The 19,382-nt window shown below is 40.1% G+C and overlaps 1 protein-coding gene and 1 long non-coding RNA gene across 6 annotated transcripts; one reads left to right on the plus strand and one right to left on the minus strand.

Annotated features, from left to right (window-relative positions):
* Positions 1-214: 214 nt before the first annotated feature.
* On the minus strand, positions 215-832 carry LOC120440910. The gene is made up of 2 exons (XR_005613616.1): positions 653-832; positions 215-325 (listed from the first exon to the last, which is right to left on the minus strand). It is a non-coding gene; the product is annotated as an uncharacterized LOC120440910 (long non-coding RNA).
* A 2,864-nt stretch (positions 833-3,696) lies between these two features.
* zgc:162472 (uncharacterized protein LOC553495 homolog) lies at positions 3,697-19,277 on the plus strand. Of its 5 annotated transcripts, none has more exons than XM_039614874.1 (27): positions 3,697-3,769; positions 4,568-4,767; positions 4,870-5,503; positions 5,643-5,746; positions 6,142-6,207; positions 6,841-6,996; positions 7,128-7,261; positions 8,039-8,133; positions 8,235-8,289; positions 8,717-8,851; positions 8,969-9,214; positions 9,423-9,486; positions 9,573-9,744; positions 9,846-9,955; positions 10,914-11,298; positions 11,463-11,597; positions 12,679-12,715; positions 12,810-12,923; positions 13,018-16,457; positions 16,682-16,736; positions 16,853-17,006; positions 17,094-17,232; positions 17,330-17,363; positions 17,457-17,558; positions 17,640-17,871; positions 17,971-18,280; positions 18,366-19,277. In XM_039614874.1, the coding sequence occupies exons 2-27, from the start codon at positions 4,574-4,576 to the stop codon at positions 18,462-18,464; spliced, it is 7,401 nt and encodes a 2,466-aa protein (XP_039470808.1). In that variant the 5' UTR covers positions 3,697-3,769; positions 4,568-4,573; the 3' UTR covers positions 18,465-19,277. The 5 variants fall into 5 exon arrangements, with proteins under 5 accessions (XP_039470808.1, XP_031590446.1, XP_031590447.1 ...); XM_031734586.2 differs by having other exon boundaries at positions 3,712-3,816; XM_031734587.2 differs by having other exon boundaries at positions 3,712-3,816; positions 18,369-19,277.
* Positions 19,278-19,382: the final 105 nt, after the last annotated feature.

Here is a 19,382-nt window from a genome sequence, read left to right on the forward strand (position 1 = left end):
AAGGGCTGAGAAGTTCTGAATATCATCCATCTTGGTAGGGTAGAAGCAGCTTACATCCGGCTCGAAGGACCACTAATGTTGGGTAGATAACCCGGAATGGGAGGACTGTAAGGTGTTGATTCGGGTTTGCAGCCACCACTCCCCGGAGTGTCGGCCAGAACACTACTCTAGGCCCGGATGGATATTCAGGAAGGAGACAATGAGGACACTGAGGATGGTTTAGACGCTTGTATTGCCTTCACACGGTCAGAGGTAACAGGCTTGTCAGAGGAGCAGGTGTTACATACAGGTTTAGGTGCGGTGTATGTGTGTGTGTGTGTGGTCTCTGGAATGAACAGAAAGAAAATAGTACATCACTGAAATGTTCACAATAGTAACTCAGAGTACATCAACAGAAACACAGGTGGGAAATAAACTAACATCCCCTTTGCTACCATAAGCCATCTATTGCCCACATCTCACATATAAACCCACCGAGCTAATCCAGCACACAGTTATCCCCAATCACACGGCAGGAGAGCTAGCCTAGCTTAGCTTAGCTCCGCTTAGCACTCGCTAGCGACACGGACAGAAACATAGTCATTTCCCCTCTAACTTCGATTACAGTCACAAACGCATCTTATCCCCACATCCTCACACATCACAGACTTACGTTGCTCAGTAACGCACACTTCTCACGAAATGACCACTTCTCCGCCGGTAATCGGGAGCGGAAACGCTCATATATCTCACCCACGTATCTCCCTGCCCGAATCCTCTCTCATACAAAGCGGTGGGGTGACCTCTACTGGCCACTCTAAGAAACTACAGGTGAACAACTGAACAGAATAAAACTCACAACTACGGGGCCTTTTGTACACACTTGGTACAACAGTTTCCACAGTTAGTTCTTTCAGACAAACCAACCACACTTTCTATCGGTAAAGCACTGCAACCATGTGTGAAAAGGAGCAGGAAGAAGAAAATATTCTTATTAAACCCTGCCCCCTATCTACAATCCAACTTATATTGCAAGTGGGCACCAAAAATGAAGGAACAAACTAACATTTATCTCCGGTCCTAACGCAAACCAAACAACAAATTTACAATCAGAATATACCACTCCACATAGTAACAAGGAGAAAAGATAAGTAAATAAAATAAAATGAGGCAAAAAATAATGGATCCTTTTTCAATTAACTCCAATTTCGTTCATATTGAGTTATCATTTTAGACATGTAACACTTTTTAAAACAATGTAAATTTATACAATTCTTTAAATTATAATGAAGAGAGTTCCACAGTCGTATACCCCTAACCGTTGGACTCATTAATCTTTGTGTAGTCCTAGCTAGCTGATGCTTAAAATAAAATTTCCTTCTGCTGTCTTCTCCCCCCGAACACATTAAAAATAATCTATGTAACTTAAAAGGCAAAATATTATTTTTAGCCTTAATATGAGGGCAGCTATGAAATGGATGAAGATTTGAAAGGCAGGTGGTCCAGATGACCTACCTGTGGAGGTATGGAGATGCCTACTTGAGAGAACTGTGGACTCATTGAATAAATTGTTTTACACAATCCTGAAGAGTGAGAGGAAGCGTACTGGTACCAGTTTTAAGAAGGATAACCTTAATAGGTCATAAAATAAAGCTATGGGAAAGAATTGTTAAAAAGACAGGTGACGATCAGCAAGCAGTGGTATACCGTCATGCCGAGAAAGAGAATTACAGCTTTCAGAGTCTTGATAGTGAAGGTCGGAAGATGTTGCACTGTGTCTTTATAGGTCTAGAGAAAACACTGTGGTGTTTCACTTCTGCATAAGGAAGTGAAGTGAAGGTGGTGCAGGAGATGTATGGAGACAGCAAGACAGAGGTGAGGTTTGCAGCTGGAGTGACAGATGCATTCAAAGTTGGGGGGATTAAATCAGGGATCCACTCTGAGCCCCTTCTTGTTTGCAGTGGACAGGCTGACAGATGAGTTCAGGCAGGAGTCTCTGGACTATGTTTGCAGACAACATTGTGCTCTGTATTGAGAGCAGGTGGAAGGGAGAGATGGAGGCAGGGCTGCACTGCATGGGAAAAAAAAAATGGCCCTGGCATTTTTGGTCCACGTGGCTAAAGCTAAAGCTACACTTTAGCTATTAGCACTAAACAATGACTCATGGTCAAAGTAGCCATTGCTTTACCCGAATCTCTGAAGCTCTCCCTTCCTAATTATGTCACTCCTTCTATTTTCTTACCACTTTAATTTTACCTTCCTGGGTGGAGGTATAGAATGAAAGTCAGAAGGTGAAGGAGGAGCAGAGGTAGTGAAGGTAAATGAGTTTAAATACTTAGCGTCAAGCATGCAAAGCAATGAGCCTTGCACAAAAGGGTTGAAGAAGAGAGTGCCGTTAGGGTGGTGTGGGTGGAACTAAGTGGTGATTTGTGACAGAAGGACAGAAAGTGAACGAGAAAGGTTCAGAATCAGAGAGACTTTATTTATCCCCAAAGGGCAATTAAGATGGTGGTGAGACCCATGATGTATGGTTTGGATACAGTGGTACTAAAAAAAAAAGACAGGACACAGAGCTGAGGTGACAGAGCTGAAGATCTTAAGATTTTCACTGGGAGAGACATGAGTGGACAGCATTCGAAAGGAGAACATCGGAGGGACAGCTTAGAGACAAGATTGAAGTGATTTGGACATGTGCAGAGGAGGAATAACAAAAGATGTTGAATATGGAGCTAGCAGTCAGGAGGAAAAGAGGAAGAACAAAGAGAAGATTGATGAATGCGGTGAAGGAGGACATGCAGAAGGTTAGTGTGGCAGAAGAGGATGCTAGGGTAAAGTGGAGGTGGATAATCTGCTTTAGTGACCGCTAAAGGGAGTCACCAAAAGAAGATCTTTCTGAAAACAGTGAGGTAAATCAGATTAATCAGAGGAAGCTGAATGAGAATCAATATATTTTTGATAGAAATTGCTGGGCACTGTGTGTGAGGTCCTGTTTACCTAAACCAAACAGATAAATCCTACACAGATTTAGAGTCAGTCATGGGGTTCAAGGTTCAAGGTCCAAGGTTCTTTATTCGTCACATGTATAGTTATACAGGTATAACACACAGTGAAATGCAACCTGACACGCTCCTCGACTTGTGCAAAAAAAAGGGGTGGGGGGGGAGAACATTATATATAATATATACATTAGGTGAATGACCAATTATTATCCTATTGGTTCAATTAGTTTATAGTAATGGGTAGCGATAAACCAGTTAATAGTTATAGTTATATAATAGTTAGTACTCTGGAATCTTGGTTTCTTTGTTTTAAGACTAAATTTACATGTAAACTTAATCTGACAAACCACCATAAAAAAATAAATATATTCGTGCTACTTAAATATGTATAGTTATTTTCCGGAAATAAAACATGGGTTATTTTCAGGAGATAAAACACGGTTGAGGAAAGGCACAATTTACAATCACATATTTTTTTACACTTACATTTTATACTTACATATACTTTATTTACTTTTTTATATTTTACACTAAAGCGTTTTTATTCTTTCTTTGTTGTTGTTGGTATTATTATTATTATTATTATTAGTAGTAGTAGTAGTAGTAGTATCGTAAATGTTAAACAGTAATGCGCAGACAAGATTGCTTACAGAGAGCGCGGTCTTACCTCATCCAACTCTTTTGAACCCAACTACATTTCCCATAAACCCCTTCACTCAGGGAAATATTACGTCACAAAAACATGGCGGATTAGCGTGTGCATTGGGTCCGCTACTTACCACTCCTCGTCGGTAAATGAAGGCTTATTTCTTCCACAAAACGACATATTCTTAGCCAGGTACGTTATTACAAGTAAAGTAAAAGATGTGGACGTGATAAAAATGTCAGTGAAGCGGTCTTAGCTGCAAAACTTCATGAAAAAGGCGACCCAACCCATGCAGAGCGACACGCTTAAAACTGTTTTTACCCGAGTTTGAGTCCAGCTCGTGCACTTTCCCAGTCTTTCTCCACCATTAAGATTGCATTTTGCGTAATTTTTACTGGTTTAAATTGTGTTTTGTTGGCTTATTCCGCGTCTGGCGGTGTTTCCGATTGATTTTAAAGCGTTTGTCATCAAACTTAACGGCCTCTCCACTGTCATCGTCACCAGCCCTGTCAACAAAGTAGCTGAGTTTAGCATTTTTCAGTAAAAGAAGAGATCATTTAAATACTTTCTGTGCAGGCGAAGTTTATTGTTTTGTAGGCGGAATTTGGTAAGCTGCAGCAGAGTAAGTAGCTTTTTGTCAACACTGAGACGAAGCAAATGCATATTAGTGTCCATCCATGGAGAGATGTTTGTGTTCATTTCTATTCCGCAAATAATGTCCTGAAAAAGTTTATGTAAAGACGAGATTTGGTGCAGAAAAAGATCCCCACCTGTGACTGCTGTTCTGTAGAGGCATCTTTTCTTGGTTGATTTCCAGAGCACCTTTACAATACCTGAATAAATTTTGATGGCGTATTAGGGCGTTAGATGGAGTTTAGCAGTATTTCATTTGCAGATTGATGTCATGGCCATTTGTTCAGTACTGATGCAGCTTTGCTTTCAGGTCAAAATGTTCCGTCGGTCAAGATTTAGTGTGCGTCCCAATGTAAGTACAGCAGGGCGATCAGCATCAACACCTCAGGAAGCGACTCCAGCAAATCAGGAGGCCAGTGAGGCCCTGAGAGAGGCCGGGGACAGCAACAATGCTAGTGCTCTGACGGATAAGCCCGACATTACCCTGTCAGAAAAAGCTGCAACTTCAGGGTGAGTTTAAAGTAAATTGTCTTTGAATTATTTTAGAAGCCTTAAGACTATTTGTTATGTTTGACAACAATAACTTTTCTTACTACCGTTTACGGATTGCAGTGAGCAAAATGTGGATGGTACCAGCTCTTCAGCGGCTGTCCAAAGAAGGAAACGATTTTCTGTTAAGCCTAAAGTGGCCCCTGGCCGCCCCTCCGCTCTCTCTCGGACACCAAAATCTCCCGTCAAAGCAGTCTCTCAAACATCTGTTGATTGCTCTTGTGTGGGCCTTGACAAGCCAACAGCATCCAGCCAAACGGGAACAACAGCAACTCCGAAGGGACTCCAGTCTCCAAGGCGACGCAGGCCTTCAGAAGACAGCAAGCTGCCTAAAATTCAACCTAAACCCACCTCCATTTCTTTGGACTCTTCAGAACCTTCAGCTGTTTCCCCAGCTATACACTCAGTAGAACAAACCCATCTTCCAGCAGACAGTAGCAAACAGTCAGAAAACATTTCAGACAGACAAGTTAAGGAAGCTCCTCCCAGACCACCAGATAGACCCTCCATACCGGGCAAAGAATGTACTGAACTATCAGAGAAAGCCAAAACACTTGTATCATCAAAGACTGTGCCTTCACTGACACCATCGGCACTCTCCCTGAGTAGACTTCTGAATGACCCATCAGACGTACAAAGGCTTGTGAAGGCTCAGAAGCTCAGAGATTTGCTCAGAGAGGAGAGCCGTAAAGAAAAGGTGAGTCCTCGTCATTAACTAAGCATTTTTATCCACCTTTTCTCAGCTGTCTGAGTTAAATGATGTATTAATCAGATATAAACTGTCAGCTTTATCATGATTTGTTAACTGAAAGTTGTGATGTCATTTGATTCTGCAGAAACTTAAGAAAGCTAAGGCCTGTCCGAAGGTATTTAATTTAGATCCTGCCAAAATGACCATGCGGGACCTTATCCATTATCTTCCAACGTCTAACCCCATGACGTGAGTATCTTGCAAAGTTGTGAAACTCATGTAATTATGTGATGTTAAAGTGTAGGGGAGGTCATTGTTCACGAGGCAGAGCAGGTTGTCTACTAATCAGAAGGTTGGTGGTTTGACGCTCGACTGCTCCGTTGTGCACGCCAAAATATCCTCGGCAAGATACTGAACTACAAGTTGCTTCCGATGTGTTCATCGGTGTTAATGTTAGGTAGAAAGCACTTAGATGTAAAAATGTGCTTTTATGAATGTGTGTGTAAATGGGTGAATTAAATATGTTGCATAAAGTGCACTCCTGTAGAACAGTCCAGTCCATGTACCATTTATTTCAGTCATGATGTTTTATATTGATGACCACTGATTTTACTTGAGAAAACTGAATTTTGAAATTCTTCCAGATCTGGTGTAGAAGAATTGACTCAAGAGAATGAGACTGTGCTCCCACCTTCACCGGGAAGAGAAGCGTATGACTGTCCTTTCAAATTCTTAAATCATGTTTTGTTTTTTTAAATGGTTTTTCTATGTTAAGCCCTGTAATTCTAATGGGAATTAATCCAATGTTTGAAATGCTTTTCTGTCACATTTTCTTATAATATATAAGTTAAAAAAGTTATTTTATTGCTTTATATTGCTTTATATGCTTTTTTTTAATGCTACAGAAGAACACACATGAATCATGTTCTCACTGTGTGCAATTGCTGATCATCTGTTGTTCCTCAAAGAAAGAGTCATAAGCAGTTTTTCATCACAAAAAAGTATTATGGAAAAAAAACATCAAACAAAACAAAGTTGAACACTAGAATTGAGTTTCACACATTCTCAAGCCAAACATTGTTCTTTTAATGTGTTAATTCACAATCTGTTTGAATCACTGCAAAGTGACTGCACATCTGATACAACAGAGAACTTGGTTTAAGTGTTTGAACTTTTTGGCACACATAATTGTTATGGCAGCAGTGCATTTTAACCAGTTTGTCTTTCAAAAACTGTGGCTTGCTGCGTATTTCATAATGTGTAGAAAGTTTGTATACCAGTTGCTTGTAATCAAATTGATTATTCTTTTTATTTTCTTTCTTCTTCTTTTTTAATGTTTGAAGGTCTCCAGAGCAGGCACAGGAACCTGAAGTCCTCCCTAACACCATGGGCAACACAGAGGAAGAAGAAGAGGAGGCAGAGGAAGAGCAGGAAGAAGCACTTATGGTTCCTCAAGTCAAAGTTGCAGAAGATGGCTCACTGATTATTGACGAAGAGAGGTTAGTAGAGATTTGTAGACCATGTGATATTTTCCCCCCCTCCATATAAAATAATTGCTTTCTTGTTGTGATATTGTAGAACGTTTGAACCATTTATAGGCTTTTTAAAACCCTTTCATCTTATCTCTCAGCTTAACTGTGGAAGTCCAGCGAGCCAAAGGGCCAAACCCAGCAGAGAATCGAGACCCCATCTTTGAACGAGGCTCCACTACAACTTACTCAAGTTTCAGGAAACTGAACCATGGAAAACGCTGGACCAGCGAAGGTGAAACAGCCACAATATTAAAGTAACCTTATGCAAAGCAGCACTAGCCTTGCAGAGCAAAAGCACAAGACATTGGAAGCAAATCCGTGGGTTGTGTGATGGGTCTCGTTTCCCCATCCCACGGATACTTTATCAGATTGGGATCTCAGGAGTTCTTAGGTTGGGCCAATTCATTGTGCTCTTTGTTATTCTCCTTGACTCCTGCTTGAGCAGTTTTTGTTGTGTTGCGGGCAGCATTGTTCTTCTGAGGAGGCTAAAGCCATTAGGGACTGTTGCAACATAGATACTGTATATAATTTGGTGATTAGCAAAGTCCTGTTTTGAAGCCTCATGCAGAGCATTTTCACCAAACGTGATAAGCAAAGTTAATCTGAGACACGCCATGTTTATATGGTAATGACTGGTTAATTACAAGTTTGCCTGCACTAAACTAGCTTGCTGTATCCTTTATAATTTCCATTATAATTTACTTGCTATTAGAAATATTGCAGGTAAAGGGTCGTCTGCACTGACCTATCTTTTCAGGTCCTGAAGCCATCTTTTATATACAGACTGCAATAATATTTAGGAGTGTGGCATGTGTCTGCAGGTTCATTCACTTGCATGTGAATGCAGAAAATTACAACATTATAACCACACAGTCGATTCTGTGCATTTCACATGTGAATGGTTATAATGCAGTGGCTTATCAGGTAAGATAAGCCACATATAAGTGTTTTTATTATTTTGTTTTGATGCCTTTTTTGTGACTTTTCTTCTTAAATTTGTTTTCATCAGAGACAGACATGTTCTTCCTGGCACTTAGCATGGTGGGGACAGATTTTTCTATGATTTGTCAACTGTTTCCACACAGAGCTCGATCAGAGATAAAGGTCAGCGATAAATACAAATATGCATGATAAGAAGAAAGAGTTTAAAGTTGAACTAAATACACAGAATACACAGAACTGCAGTTTTGAATTTGATCTTTCAGAACAAATTCAAGAAAGAAGAACGAGAGAATGCTTGGAGGATTGACAAAGCTATCAGTAAGTATTTAGTTAGATGTTTTGTTAGGTTAACTATGTAGCTCTATGCTGTGTAAAGTTTGAATAATCTTCAAATGTTATTATTTACGTATGTAATTTAAAGGTTATATTTAATTTAAATTGGTAAAAAGACAATATATCAAATTTCAAAAAAAGAAATGTTAACACCTGGAGAAGCATTAAAGGTAATATAATATAAATTAGTAACATAACTAGAGAGAAAGGAGATTATGCAGCATAGTGGGAAATACACTCGCGCACAAAGTTCTGTGTTTTTGTTTAGTTAATAATAGAATCCAAAGTGTTCACAGTATTGTATGTTTTTCCTGCCATTTTACACAGTTGCCAAACATTTTGGAATCAAAATAACAGAATGATTAACGTTCATTCTAAATTTAATTTAAGTTGGCTGATGATTGTTTTGCAGGAGAGAGGCGCAAACTGGACATAGAGTACTTCTCTAAGCTGTTAGAGAAGATTTTGGAATATCAGAAAAGTAAGAAGAAACTGAGATCAGTGGCTGAGAAGAAATCGTCCCAAAAGGGCAAGAGAAAGACAAAAGGTAAGATACATGATTTCTTTTCTCATGTGCATCATTGTTGATTGTATGTGAATATTTGGGAATTCTCCTTTAGCTTTTCTCAATTCAAAAGTCTTTGTGCTCTTATTCCTTCTACAGCCAAAAAATCTGGAAAGAAACTAAGTGATGTGGAGGAGGAAGATGAGGAGGATGAGGATGGGAAAGAGGTCCTGGGCTTGGAAGAGGAGGAAGAGGAAGGGGAGAAAGAGAATGAGGATCTCTGTAATGATGGAGAAATTCCTGTTTCTGACGCTAAGACAAAAAGAGGCAAGAGAAAGAAAAGACAAATTGCTCTGGATGAGGAACCAAATGACAAGAGAACCAAACAAGTGAGCACTGAGCAAGGTATGGGGACTGTGAGAGATTCCATTGTTACAAAACATATAGGTATGTGGTGATTTCGTGGTAACTATTTTTGTCTAACTGGTTTTTCTATTTCCTGAAAATTAAGGATAGTAACTTTGTTTTCCCTCAAATCAGTACACGTTTCTCCATGTTTTCTTGGCTTTTGTTAAAGTGCCACGCCATTTTTATTTTGCTTTTAAATTCTCAGGTGAGGACGGCGTACATGAAGATCCTGAGGCAGAGCTGCCTGACAACCACAAAGATTCAGACACGTAATGACACTAAAATCATATTGCTGTAAATATTATTTTTTTGTACATATCTCTGTGATTAAAATCAGTTTCTTTCAAATGTTTAGGTCGGAGAAAACTCAGAATGCAAATACAGCGAAGGACACTGCAATCAAGCCAGCTAAACTCTCACGAGGCAGAGCATCAAAACCACTACTGCCTTTAGGCCGCAAATGGGGTAAAAAGCCTTCACCTTGTACGGCAGCTAAAAGTACTTCATTGGATGAAGAAGATGAGAGTGTAAGTGGTTGAAATTGTAATAAGGTTATTTTATTTTCTGTTTATAAGCATTGAAACCTTGTTTATAAGTACTGGCTTTGCTTTACTGAAACTTACTGTAGGTAAATAAAGATGCATCATCTTTAAGCCAAGCTAGCAGGGAGCCAGTCGGTGATGATATTTCCTCAGAAGAGGAGGAGGATGCCATCGTTAAACCTCCAAGACCTACCAGGTACATGAACTGAATTTACTGAAAAACTCTCATTCTGACACTGTATCCAAATACAGCGCTTAACAAATTTGTTAGACCAGCTTTCATAAAAATAAGAAAATACAAATATTTTAGAAATCTGTCATAAACTTTTTTTAAAACTAAAAATTAAATATTTGTTCAGCATATTTGTCCAGGAGTGAAGGATTTCAAACTGAATGTACCCTCTGTATACCCAGATTTCAGCCGGCACACTAGACTTCTCTGAGAAATTAGCAATTAATCAAGGATAACATTCAATCAAACAATTGTTTTTGTTCACGAAGCAAGTAAATAGCTGTAATTTGACATCTTGGGCGATCGTGGCTCAAGAGTTGGGAGTTCGCCTTGTAATCGGAAGGTTGCCGGTTCGAGCCCCGGCTTGGACAGTCTCGGTCGCTGTGTCCTTGGGCGAGACACTTCACCTGTTGCCTACTGGTGGTGGTCAGAGGGCCCGGTGGTGCCAGTGTTCGGCAGCCTCGCCTCTGTCAGTGCGCCCCAGGGTGGCTGTGGCTTCAATGTAGCTTGCCATCACCAGTGTGTGAATGGGTGGATGACTGAATGTGTAAAGCGCTTTGGGGTCCTTAGGGACTAGTAAAGCGCTATACAAATACAGGCCATTTACCATCTTAATCAAAAAATAATAATGTGCTTTACTGTTTTTTTCAGCATTTTTGTAAGATGGTAAATTGGAAAATTGATTGATTACAATAAAAATTATACCTTGGCATTAAAAATATGACTTTGATTAAAGAGTTTACACATACTGATGGATTAACCATTACAGAAACATATGAAAATGTTTTTTGTAATTATCAATACTGTTAATACAGGGTGGCTCTGTCATCTTACATTGTCTGTCTGGCTGATAGATTTAAGAACAATATTCCTATTCATCATAAATAAAGTGTTTTCATTAGTGTTTCGTTTTGTTTTGTAGATGTGGTAGAGTGCCTAAACCCATCAAGCCCTTGACTTATCCAGCCAAAGACGAAGTACACTCCTCTGCATCTGAAAGTACACCAGCCTCAGCAGCTGGGTCCACTGCCTCTGCTGCTAAACCTAAATCCAAACAGGCAGCCAAGAAGAGAATCCTACCACAGCCAGATTTGGCCCCGAAATCCAAAAAGTGTAAACTTGTCACTCTCACGGCTTCTCAGACAGAATTTAGTGACGAGGACAGCCATCAATGGCAGGATGAAGAAGTCGAGGAGGTGGAACTGGCAGGTAGCCCCAGTAAAGACAGCAGTGCACCTGTGTTTGTGCCTGCCGGCCTGCACACTCCTCGTCCTGAGATTAAAGAAGTGGATGAGACAATTGCTGAGGTATGATAAACACTTTCTTCATCACATGCCTCATTAAAACACCAATCATTCTTTTTATTTTGAAATAATTCCCGTGACAAACATTTTTATGTTTTGCTTTACTTTTTATTTGCGCATGGTTTTACATTCCAATTTTCCTCTGACTCCTCCTATGCCACCTGTAGCTTGATATCTTGGCCACTATGCCTGATGTTTTGGGCATTTCCCAAGATGCACTTTGCCCTGATTCTGCTTGTGAGCAGGCACAACATGAGACAGGGTCAGCTGAACCATGTGAACATCAGTTGGACCTGTTGATTGTAAGTGACCTATGCTTAAGAAGTAGTACCAAGTTAATTAAATCATTAACCCCTAATAACAGATGTGGGGTTAATGATTATCATTCCAGAGTACTAATCATGAAAACACAGTTTTATCTATTATTAAAGGATCAACACTGAGTAAGTTCAAACTTTTATTTTTATTTTTTATTTTTTTCTGCAGTGTCTTTCCATTTTTGTTTTGAATACATGTATTCAGTATGTGGTTGAATTACTTATACAACGATCAGGCAAAACATTATGACCACAGACGGGTGAAGTAAATAACATTCATTATCTCATCATCATTGCACCTGTTACTGGGTGGGCTATGTTAACCAGTAAGTGAACATTTTGTCCTCAAAGTAAATTTGAGGGCAAAATGTAGAAGGATTTGAGTTTGATAAGGCCTAAAGTGTGATTGCTAGATGACTCTTTTGGGATGTTCTCAGTCTGCAGTATCTATCAAGGAAGGAAGAGTGGTGAACCAGCGTTAGGGTCATGATGGGCTCACTGATGCATGTGGGGAACGTGCATCAGTGAGCCTTGGCCACCCATGACCAAGGCTGGCCTGTGTGGTCCGATCCGACAGATGAGCTACAGTATCTCATATCAATAAGTTAATGCTGGTTCTGATTGAAAGGTGTCAGAATAAACAGTGCATCACAATGTATGGAGGTGCATGCCACAGACAAGTCAGGGTGCCCATACTGACCCCTGTCCTTCACCAAAAGTGCCATTTGGGCATCAGAACTGAACCATGGAGCACTGAGCAGGGCTGTTTTAGCAGCAAAAGCAGGATTAACACAATATTAGGCCTGTGGTCATAATGTTATGCCTGATCGGTGAAAATTATAACATGCATAAATCACAGTGTGGTTTGTAGTGAACCAGTTCAGTGAGCAATAAGATTAGAAAGGTGCTATAAAATGACATCTGTATTTGCTATACAGTCCGCTGTAGATGTACAGATGTGGAAAAGAAAATGTAAATGAAACATAATGTACTGTACTTCATGTTTTTGTAAAACAGCTTTTCAGAGCTTTTGGTGTTATTTATGATATGTGTGTTTGCTTTGCAGGATGTTATAGAATTTATTTCTTCAGAACATGCAGAAGGTATGTTGAAGATGTATTGTGATTATCTGCTTATGAATTTTATATACAGTTTTAGATTTAAAGTTCATATTTTTTGTTTGTCTTTTTATTTCAGTGTCTGAAGATCAGAGCTACAACGAGGCTGCTCAAACCCTCCTGACCATCGGAAACCTGACTCATGTCTCTCAGTCGGAACAGAATCAAGTAGACATACTAGATCATGTAACAGGTTAGAAAGACAGAAAACAGTCCTTATATTGGACAGTTTCATTTGTTGTTAGACTGAGCAACAATGTAAAATGTGCCATTATATTTAACTGCAGGGATGACATCAGCTGATGTGAATGAAACCACCCACCTAGAAAAAGAGCTTGTTTCAGATGCTGCTGTACAGGAGGAAAGTGCCACTCCTTCCGTGTCTACATTTGATCAGGAAGTCACACAGACATTGGAGACTACGGCCACTGTGGAACAACAAGTTAGCAAAACAGTCAGTGATGAAATGGCAGTTAAAACCAGTGATGAGCCACATCCAGAGAGTTCAAACAAAAGTACTCCACAAACCAAGAGAGGTCACGTTTCCAAAATAAAACCTAAACCTAACCTTGGCCGAGCCTCTAGGACTGCACAATCAAAATCCCAACCACAGATATCTGCAGCAGGGGCAGCTGAAGAAAGCCACACAGAGTCTCCTAACATTAAAGATTGTTCTCCAGCATTGCTAAAAGCTGACATTTCCTCTGCTGAAGTTAAACTAACAGCAGAGCCATCTGAGAGTCAACCAGATATTGTTGGCGTTGAATCAGGTGCAGAAGTCCAGTTCCAGAGTCGCAGCTTTTCTGAATCTACATTTGAACCACGTAGGGATCAGGCCACAAGAGAGACAAAGTCATTATCTGAGCCCACAGATGAAAAACTTACTTCCCATGTTGAACCTTTTGAGACTGGTTTTAAGGATCCACCAATCTCTGAGTCATTTATCACAGAGGTTGAAGAGGAGTTGTCTTCAATTGTGTCCCCAGCCAAGGAGAGCAGTGATCGACCTCCTATGGGTGAAACACACGCTGGAGAATTATCTGTCACTGAAAAAGGAGAAAGTGAAGTCACAAATACTTGCCAATCTAGAAGGAGTCGATTGCAAAAAGTCAAACCTAAACCAAACCTGTCACAGACCTCAAGGACTGTGAGGTCTAAACCTCAAATCACAATACATGTTGAAGAGAGAGGCTCAATTTCAGACCCTACATTCCACAGAAAAGCTGAACCGTCATGCACCACGTCTGAAGAGCAGGTTCAAAGCCCAGACCTGGATTCAGCAAAACCGTTATTGAATATAGGCTCTGCTCCTACACCAACAATTTGTGGACAACTGTCCACAAATAAGGAGAAAAAGTCAGATGCTGAATCACAACAGAGTACCCAGGAAAACCAGAACTCTGAATCCCAGTTTGAACATGGCAAGCAACCTAGCAGTGACAAGGGGTCAACTTCTGAGTTCACTCTTGAAAAAATGACATCCCATGTTGAAACTACTAAGAGTAGTTGTGATAAGGTGGTGACAACTCACTCGGCACTTACAGTGTCGCAAGTTGGACAAGGGACTAATGTGGATTCAGCCCCAGTCCAAGAAGGTAGTGACCAGCCTCCTGTGTTTACCACATCTGCGGAAGAGCAACCAATAATTCAAAAAGAGGGTGAAGTTCAGGGTGAAGCATCTACATCTCAGTTGAGAAAGACTCGATTACCAAAATTCAAGCCCAAGCCAAATCTGCTACAGACATCAAGAACTGCAAGATCTAAACCCCAAACCACAAAGCAGCCTGAAGAGAGAGACCCCATCCCAATGCAAGACCCCAAATCCCACAAACAATCAAGATGCTTAACCACAGAGGATGAACGAACACGACCATCATTCTCCGCTTCTCCTGAAAAACATGTAGAAAGTGTAGATCCTGTTTTACCAACAACCACAGATGGTAGACCAGACTTAGGTGCAGTAATAACGGATTGCGGTCCCTCACAATACCAGAACTCGGAATCTGAGTTTGATCTCAAAGAGAATCAAGTCACTAATGATACAAAGTCGTCATCTGAGCCCACAGAGGAAAAAGTTCAGTCCTGTGTTGAAACAGCCAAGAGTGTTTTCAATAATTCAGCAACATCAGACTTGGCAATCTCAAAAGTTGAACAGGAGCCATGCACAGAATCAGAACCACGTCAACAGAGCGCCGAAAAACCTCCATGTGTTTCACATCCAGAAGATTTACCTGTCAGGCAAAAAGAAGTGAACAAAGACATAACTACTTCACAATCTAGAAGGAGTCGAATGCAAAAGGTCAAACCTAAACCAAATTTAGCACAGTCCTCAAGAATTTCAAGGTGTAAACCTCAAACCGTAAAACCGGCTTTAGAGAAGGACTTAAGCCCAACTTCAAACATGAGATCACCTGAAAAAACAACAGCAGAGGTGGAACCACAACCAGCATGCACCCCGTCCTCTGAAAAACTGAGTGAAAACACTGACCCTGCTTCAGTTTTAAAACCATCAATAAATATAGTTTCATCATCTACACTCTCAGAGGAACTATCAACAAATGAGGAGTCTAGTTTAACAAATGTTAGACTTGACTTGGGTGCAGCAACTACAGATCAGAGTTCCCCAGAAAACCTGAACCTCTCTGCATCACAGTTTGAACTCAGCAGGGATCAGGTCAGCTATGAGACAAAGTCAGCATCTGATCCTGAAAAAAATATGCCTTGTATTACAACATCTATGAGTAGTTGTAAAAATGTGGTAACACCTGACTCAGCAGTCGCAGTCTCACAAGCTGGGGAAGCAGATGATGCAGAATCAGCCTCACTCCAAGTCAGCAGCGTCCACCAGGCTGTTCCTGTTGCACCTGTTCAACAGTCACCGCTTAATCAAGAAAAACGTGAAGCTGAAGCTGCTTCTCAGTTGAGGAGTCGATTGCAAAAAGTCAAACCCAAACCAAACCTGCCACAAACACCAAGAACTATGCAGTCTAACTCGCAATCCACAAAAGACCCTGTTATACACACGCAGGCTGTGGAAAAAACCCGTAGCCAGACTTGTGTGTCTGAATCAAGTGACTACAGAATGAAAGATGCAGAAGCACAGCCATCTTGCAGTCCTACCTCGCCAGAAAAATCAAATGAATTTAAAAGTCCTGATACTTATTCAGTTTCTGAACCATCACCAAAATCCGGCTCTTCTAATAAATGCCGAAAGGAAATATCTTCAGCAGAGAAGGAAAAGACAGATGCTGTATGTGGATCAATGTCAAGCTCAGTGAGCTTGGAACAAAATATCCCACAAAGATTGCGGCGGTTTCCCAAGGTCAAACCAAAACCTAATTTGGGATCATCCTCTAGAATTACACAGACAAAACTACAGCCAGCTGATGTCAGTAAACCTGCAGAACATGTTGATACAGTCTCAAATATAGCATCAGCACAAGACCCTGAGGACAATAATGATGCACAGAAATCTGTGAAAATGTCAGAGAAAAACCTAACATCAGGACATTGTTCATTAAATGTAGAAGTCTGTTCAGTAACGTCTCAACCTGTAGACTCGGAGAAAGCACTGGGCACCTTAGACAGTAAAGATCCCCATCCAAATGATCCCAGCTCTCCTCTTGGATGCTTGGCACAAGTTAATGAACAACAAAGTGAACATGACCACCCTTCAAGTAATTCTGAAGTCCCTCTGGTTCCTGTGACCCAAGTGTCTTCTACCCAGGTAAGATCAATAATGACTCTGTTTTGTCTGTTCTTTAAACCTTTTACCAGCTTTGCAATCAAATCTGTTAATGTTGTGTAAAGACTTGCTAATTAGTGTAAGTTAATATTATATATCCAATCCTAACAGGGGTAGTTAGAGGTATTCTCTGGTAGCAGGAGTTGTATAGTGAAAAAGCCTCTTTTGAGTTTCCTTAAATGTTTCTCCAATTCTCCTAATCCTAGAATACATCAACGTTAAGTACAAACGACATCCAAAGTTTTCCAATATTTCAACAGAGTAAGTCAATCATATATTGTGTTCCAGTCATATCACTTAAATTTTCTGTAAAGTTTACATAATGTTCTTCTTGATTTATTTATTTATTTATTTGCTTTTTTGTTTTTTAATTTCAGTGCTGCCAGAGAAGGTGCCTTCAGATCCCGACGAACCATTTTTCATCCTCTCTCTGACTGAGATCCCGCTGTCCTCATCAGGGGAGGTGGTGAACAGTGCAACTGAGAACCCCTCTTGTCTTTCTGTAACAGAGTCATCAATACCTCAACCAAGGTTAGTTTCTGCTTTTAATCAACTAGCTGTGTGAGCAGGCGTGTAGTCTGTTTGGTGTCTAATTCTGTACCATACTTCATCCTTTAGTGGTGTTTCTGGAGAGAGCGTGGCAGCAGCAGGAGAGGGGTCTCTGTCTAATGTCCCCATGCCCATGTTCAAAGAGATAAAGAGTGTGACAGGCCTCATCAATGTGAAAGAGACTGAGCCGGGCCCATCTACACTGATCGTAAGTGAAGCTGTAAAGAACTGTTGGCGGTCAGAATGTGATTTATTTTTTTTATTTTTTTTCACACGTGTTTTTTTGTTTTTTTTTCATCCATCAGGGTCATAACATCCAGAAAACAGTGGATCCACAGGGTAGAGTGACTGCATTATTCTGTCACTTTCAAGCTAATGATTTTCATGCTGATTCGTGCTGTGTAACTTTAATTTTGTGCTTTAATTGAGCAGAACATACTACAGACAATCCACCAAAGTTTCCAGATGCAGTGGACAATAATGAGACCGAAGCAGCCCTTAACAAGCAGAGACAAACAAGTATCGGAAGAAGAGGTATGCAGAAGATAAATACATACTCACCAAATGCACTTTAAAAAATGTTCACACATCTTTTTCAATTTGTATGAATGACAGTCAAGCTGCAGGTTAAACCCAATGCAGCGAGGAGAAAACAAACCAGCAAGACCCAGTCGGTGAAAGCAGCGGAGTCAGCGCCTATCCAAACACACACCACCCTGGAGCCAAAAGCCAGTGATGCTGTCACAGAAGCAAAAAGGGGAAGTTGCAGCCATGATGAGGGGATTGTGACAGACGGAAAAGGCACTAACAGCAGCTTAGAAGCTCAAACTTCACAGAGGTGTGTGAGGTGGGTGAAGAACGGTTTCATTTTGAAAAATTTGCTCTGATTTCATGTTGGCTTCTATCAATTATTGAGAAATGTTTAATTTTTTCTAATATCTAACAGAAAACCCAGAGGCTGTCTTTCCTCGCTTTCTGTAACAAAGAAAACCAGCCCTCCACAAAATCTTCCACCTAGCAAACCAGTTTCCAAGCGATCTAAGCTTAAAACACCAGTGACTGAAGGACAACAATCTTTGCCAGAGCCTGTAGCCTCCACATCACATGATGTCCCTTCCACACGAAGTTTGACACAGCCAGTAAAGGAAACCCGTTCAACATCGATTACACTCCTAACACAAACAGCAGTGAACATCAGAGAGACCTGTGATCGAAGTCCCAGGAGCCCAGATCCAAGCACTTCACAGTGCACAGAGGTAAGAAAGGTACAGGTGGATTGAAGCTGTTTTTAATTCATACACGCTCACATGGAGGTGTGCTCTTTATTTTGTTCCCTCTTAGCAGAATGACTGCGTGGACAGCTGTGCTCTTGAAGAGGAGCCCACCAGTGTGTCTCAGTACTTCTTAACCAACATTTTCACAGAGGTGGATGAGGGGTAAAAGCCACCGAAGTAGTTGGATTAAGAAGTGGAATCTGTTGGCTTTTCAAATTTTTATTTCTGTAAATAATAATTTATAACTGAAGAGTTTGTTGTTGTTGTTTTTTTGTTTGCTTTTAGTTTTAATTCTTTATTTACCATACTGATAAATACAGTTTCACGTTTGCAAGCATTTACTAGAGTATCAGTTGGTTGAAATGACATTTTAAACCTCCGTTAGTTCAAATATTAAAGCACTGTACAAATGGATAACAAAACATTTGTGACTCATAGTTTGACTGAAGTGGTGGCAGCTTTTGCTGAATTTTTCATTATACTTCAAACCTCAGATGTCTTAACTATTTTTTTTTTTGATGCAGCTGTGAATTTGTAAATACTGTACATGGTAGCAATTTTTTTAAAAATTTTTTTTGTCCATTCTTGATCAATTTTCAGATAACTTTGACCTCAGGAAGAAAAACACAGTTCGGTAGATTAAGACCATGTACAGTTGTACATTTCAGTGTATAGCCTTTTCTAATGTCTCTTCTGTGTACTTTAAAAATGTCACATATGTGCAAAATAAAGACAGAAATTCTGTTTTAAAAAAGGAACCCATTCAAAACGTAATAATCAAGCTATCAAAGAGTTTCTGCTGTTAATATGTTTGTATATAGTGTTGAAGTAGTAGTCACTGACTGTACCGCACAGTTATGCACCGTTTGACTTTTTGTTTCATAGAAACACATTGTGTTTTCTACCCTAAGGGTTACATTGGCTCACTGAAAGTGAAAGATGTAATTCTGTAATTCGATTAAAAAGTATTACACCTACATTTGTGTTGTCTTAATGTACATACACGCTTGTTTGCTGTTGAAAATGGGTTTACAGCCTACTGATGAAACAAAAAAGCAAATAATAATAATAATAATGAAGATGC

Source organism: Oreochromis aureus, linkage group 7, assembly GCF_013358895.1.
Source record: "Oreochromis aureus strain Israel breed Guangdong linkage group 7, ZZ_aureus, whole genome shotgun sequence".
Classification (NCBI taxonomy): Eukaryota; Metazoa; Chordata; class Actinopteri; order Cichliformes; family Cichlidae; genus Oreochromis; species Oreochromis aureus.

Coding starts and splice junctions, on each gene's coding strand:
- zgc:162472 (XM_039614874.1), top strand. CDS start 4,574: ATGTTCCGTCGGTCAAGATTTAGTGTGCGTCCCAATGTAAGTACAGCA. Junction 9,215..9,422: donor ACAAGTGAGCACTGAGCAAG/GTATGGGGACTG, acceptor TTAAATTCTCAG/GTGAGGACGGCGTACATGAA. Junction 17,559..17,639: donor AACAAGTATCGGAAGAAGAG/GTATGCAGAAGA, acceptor TATGAATGACAG/TCAAGCTGCAGGTTAAACCC.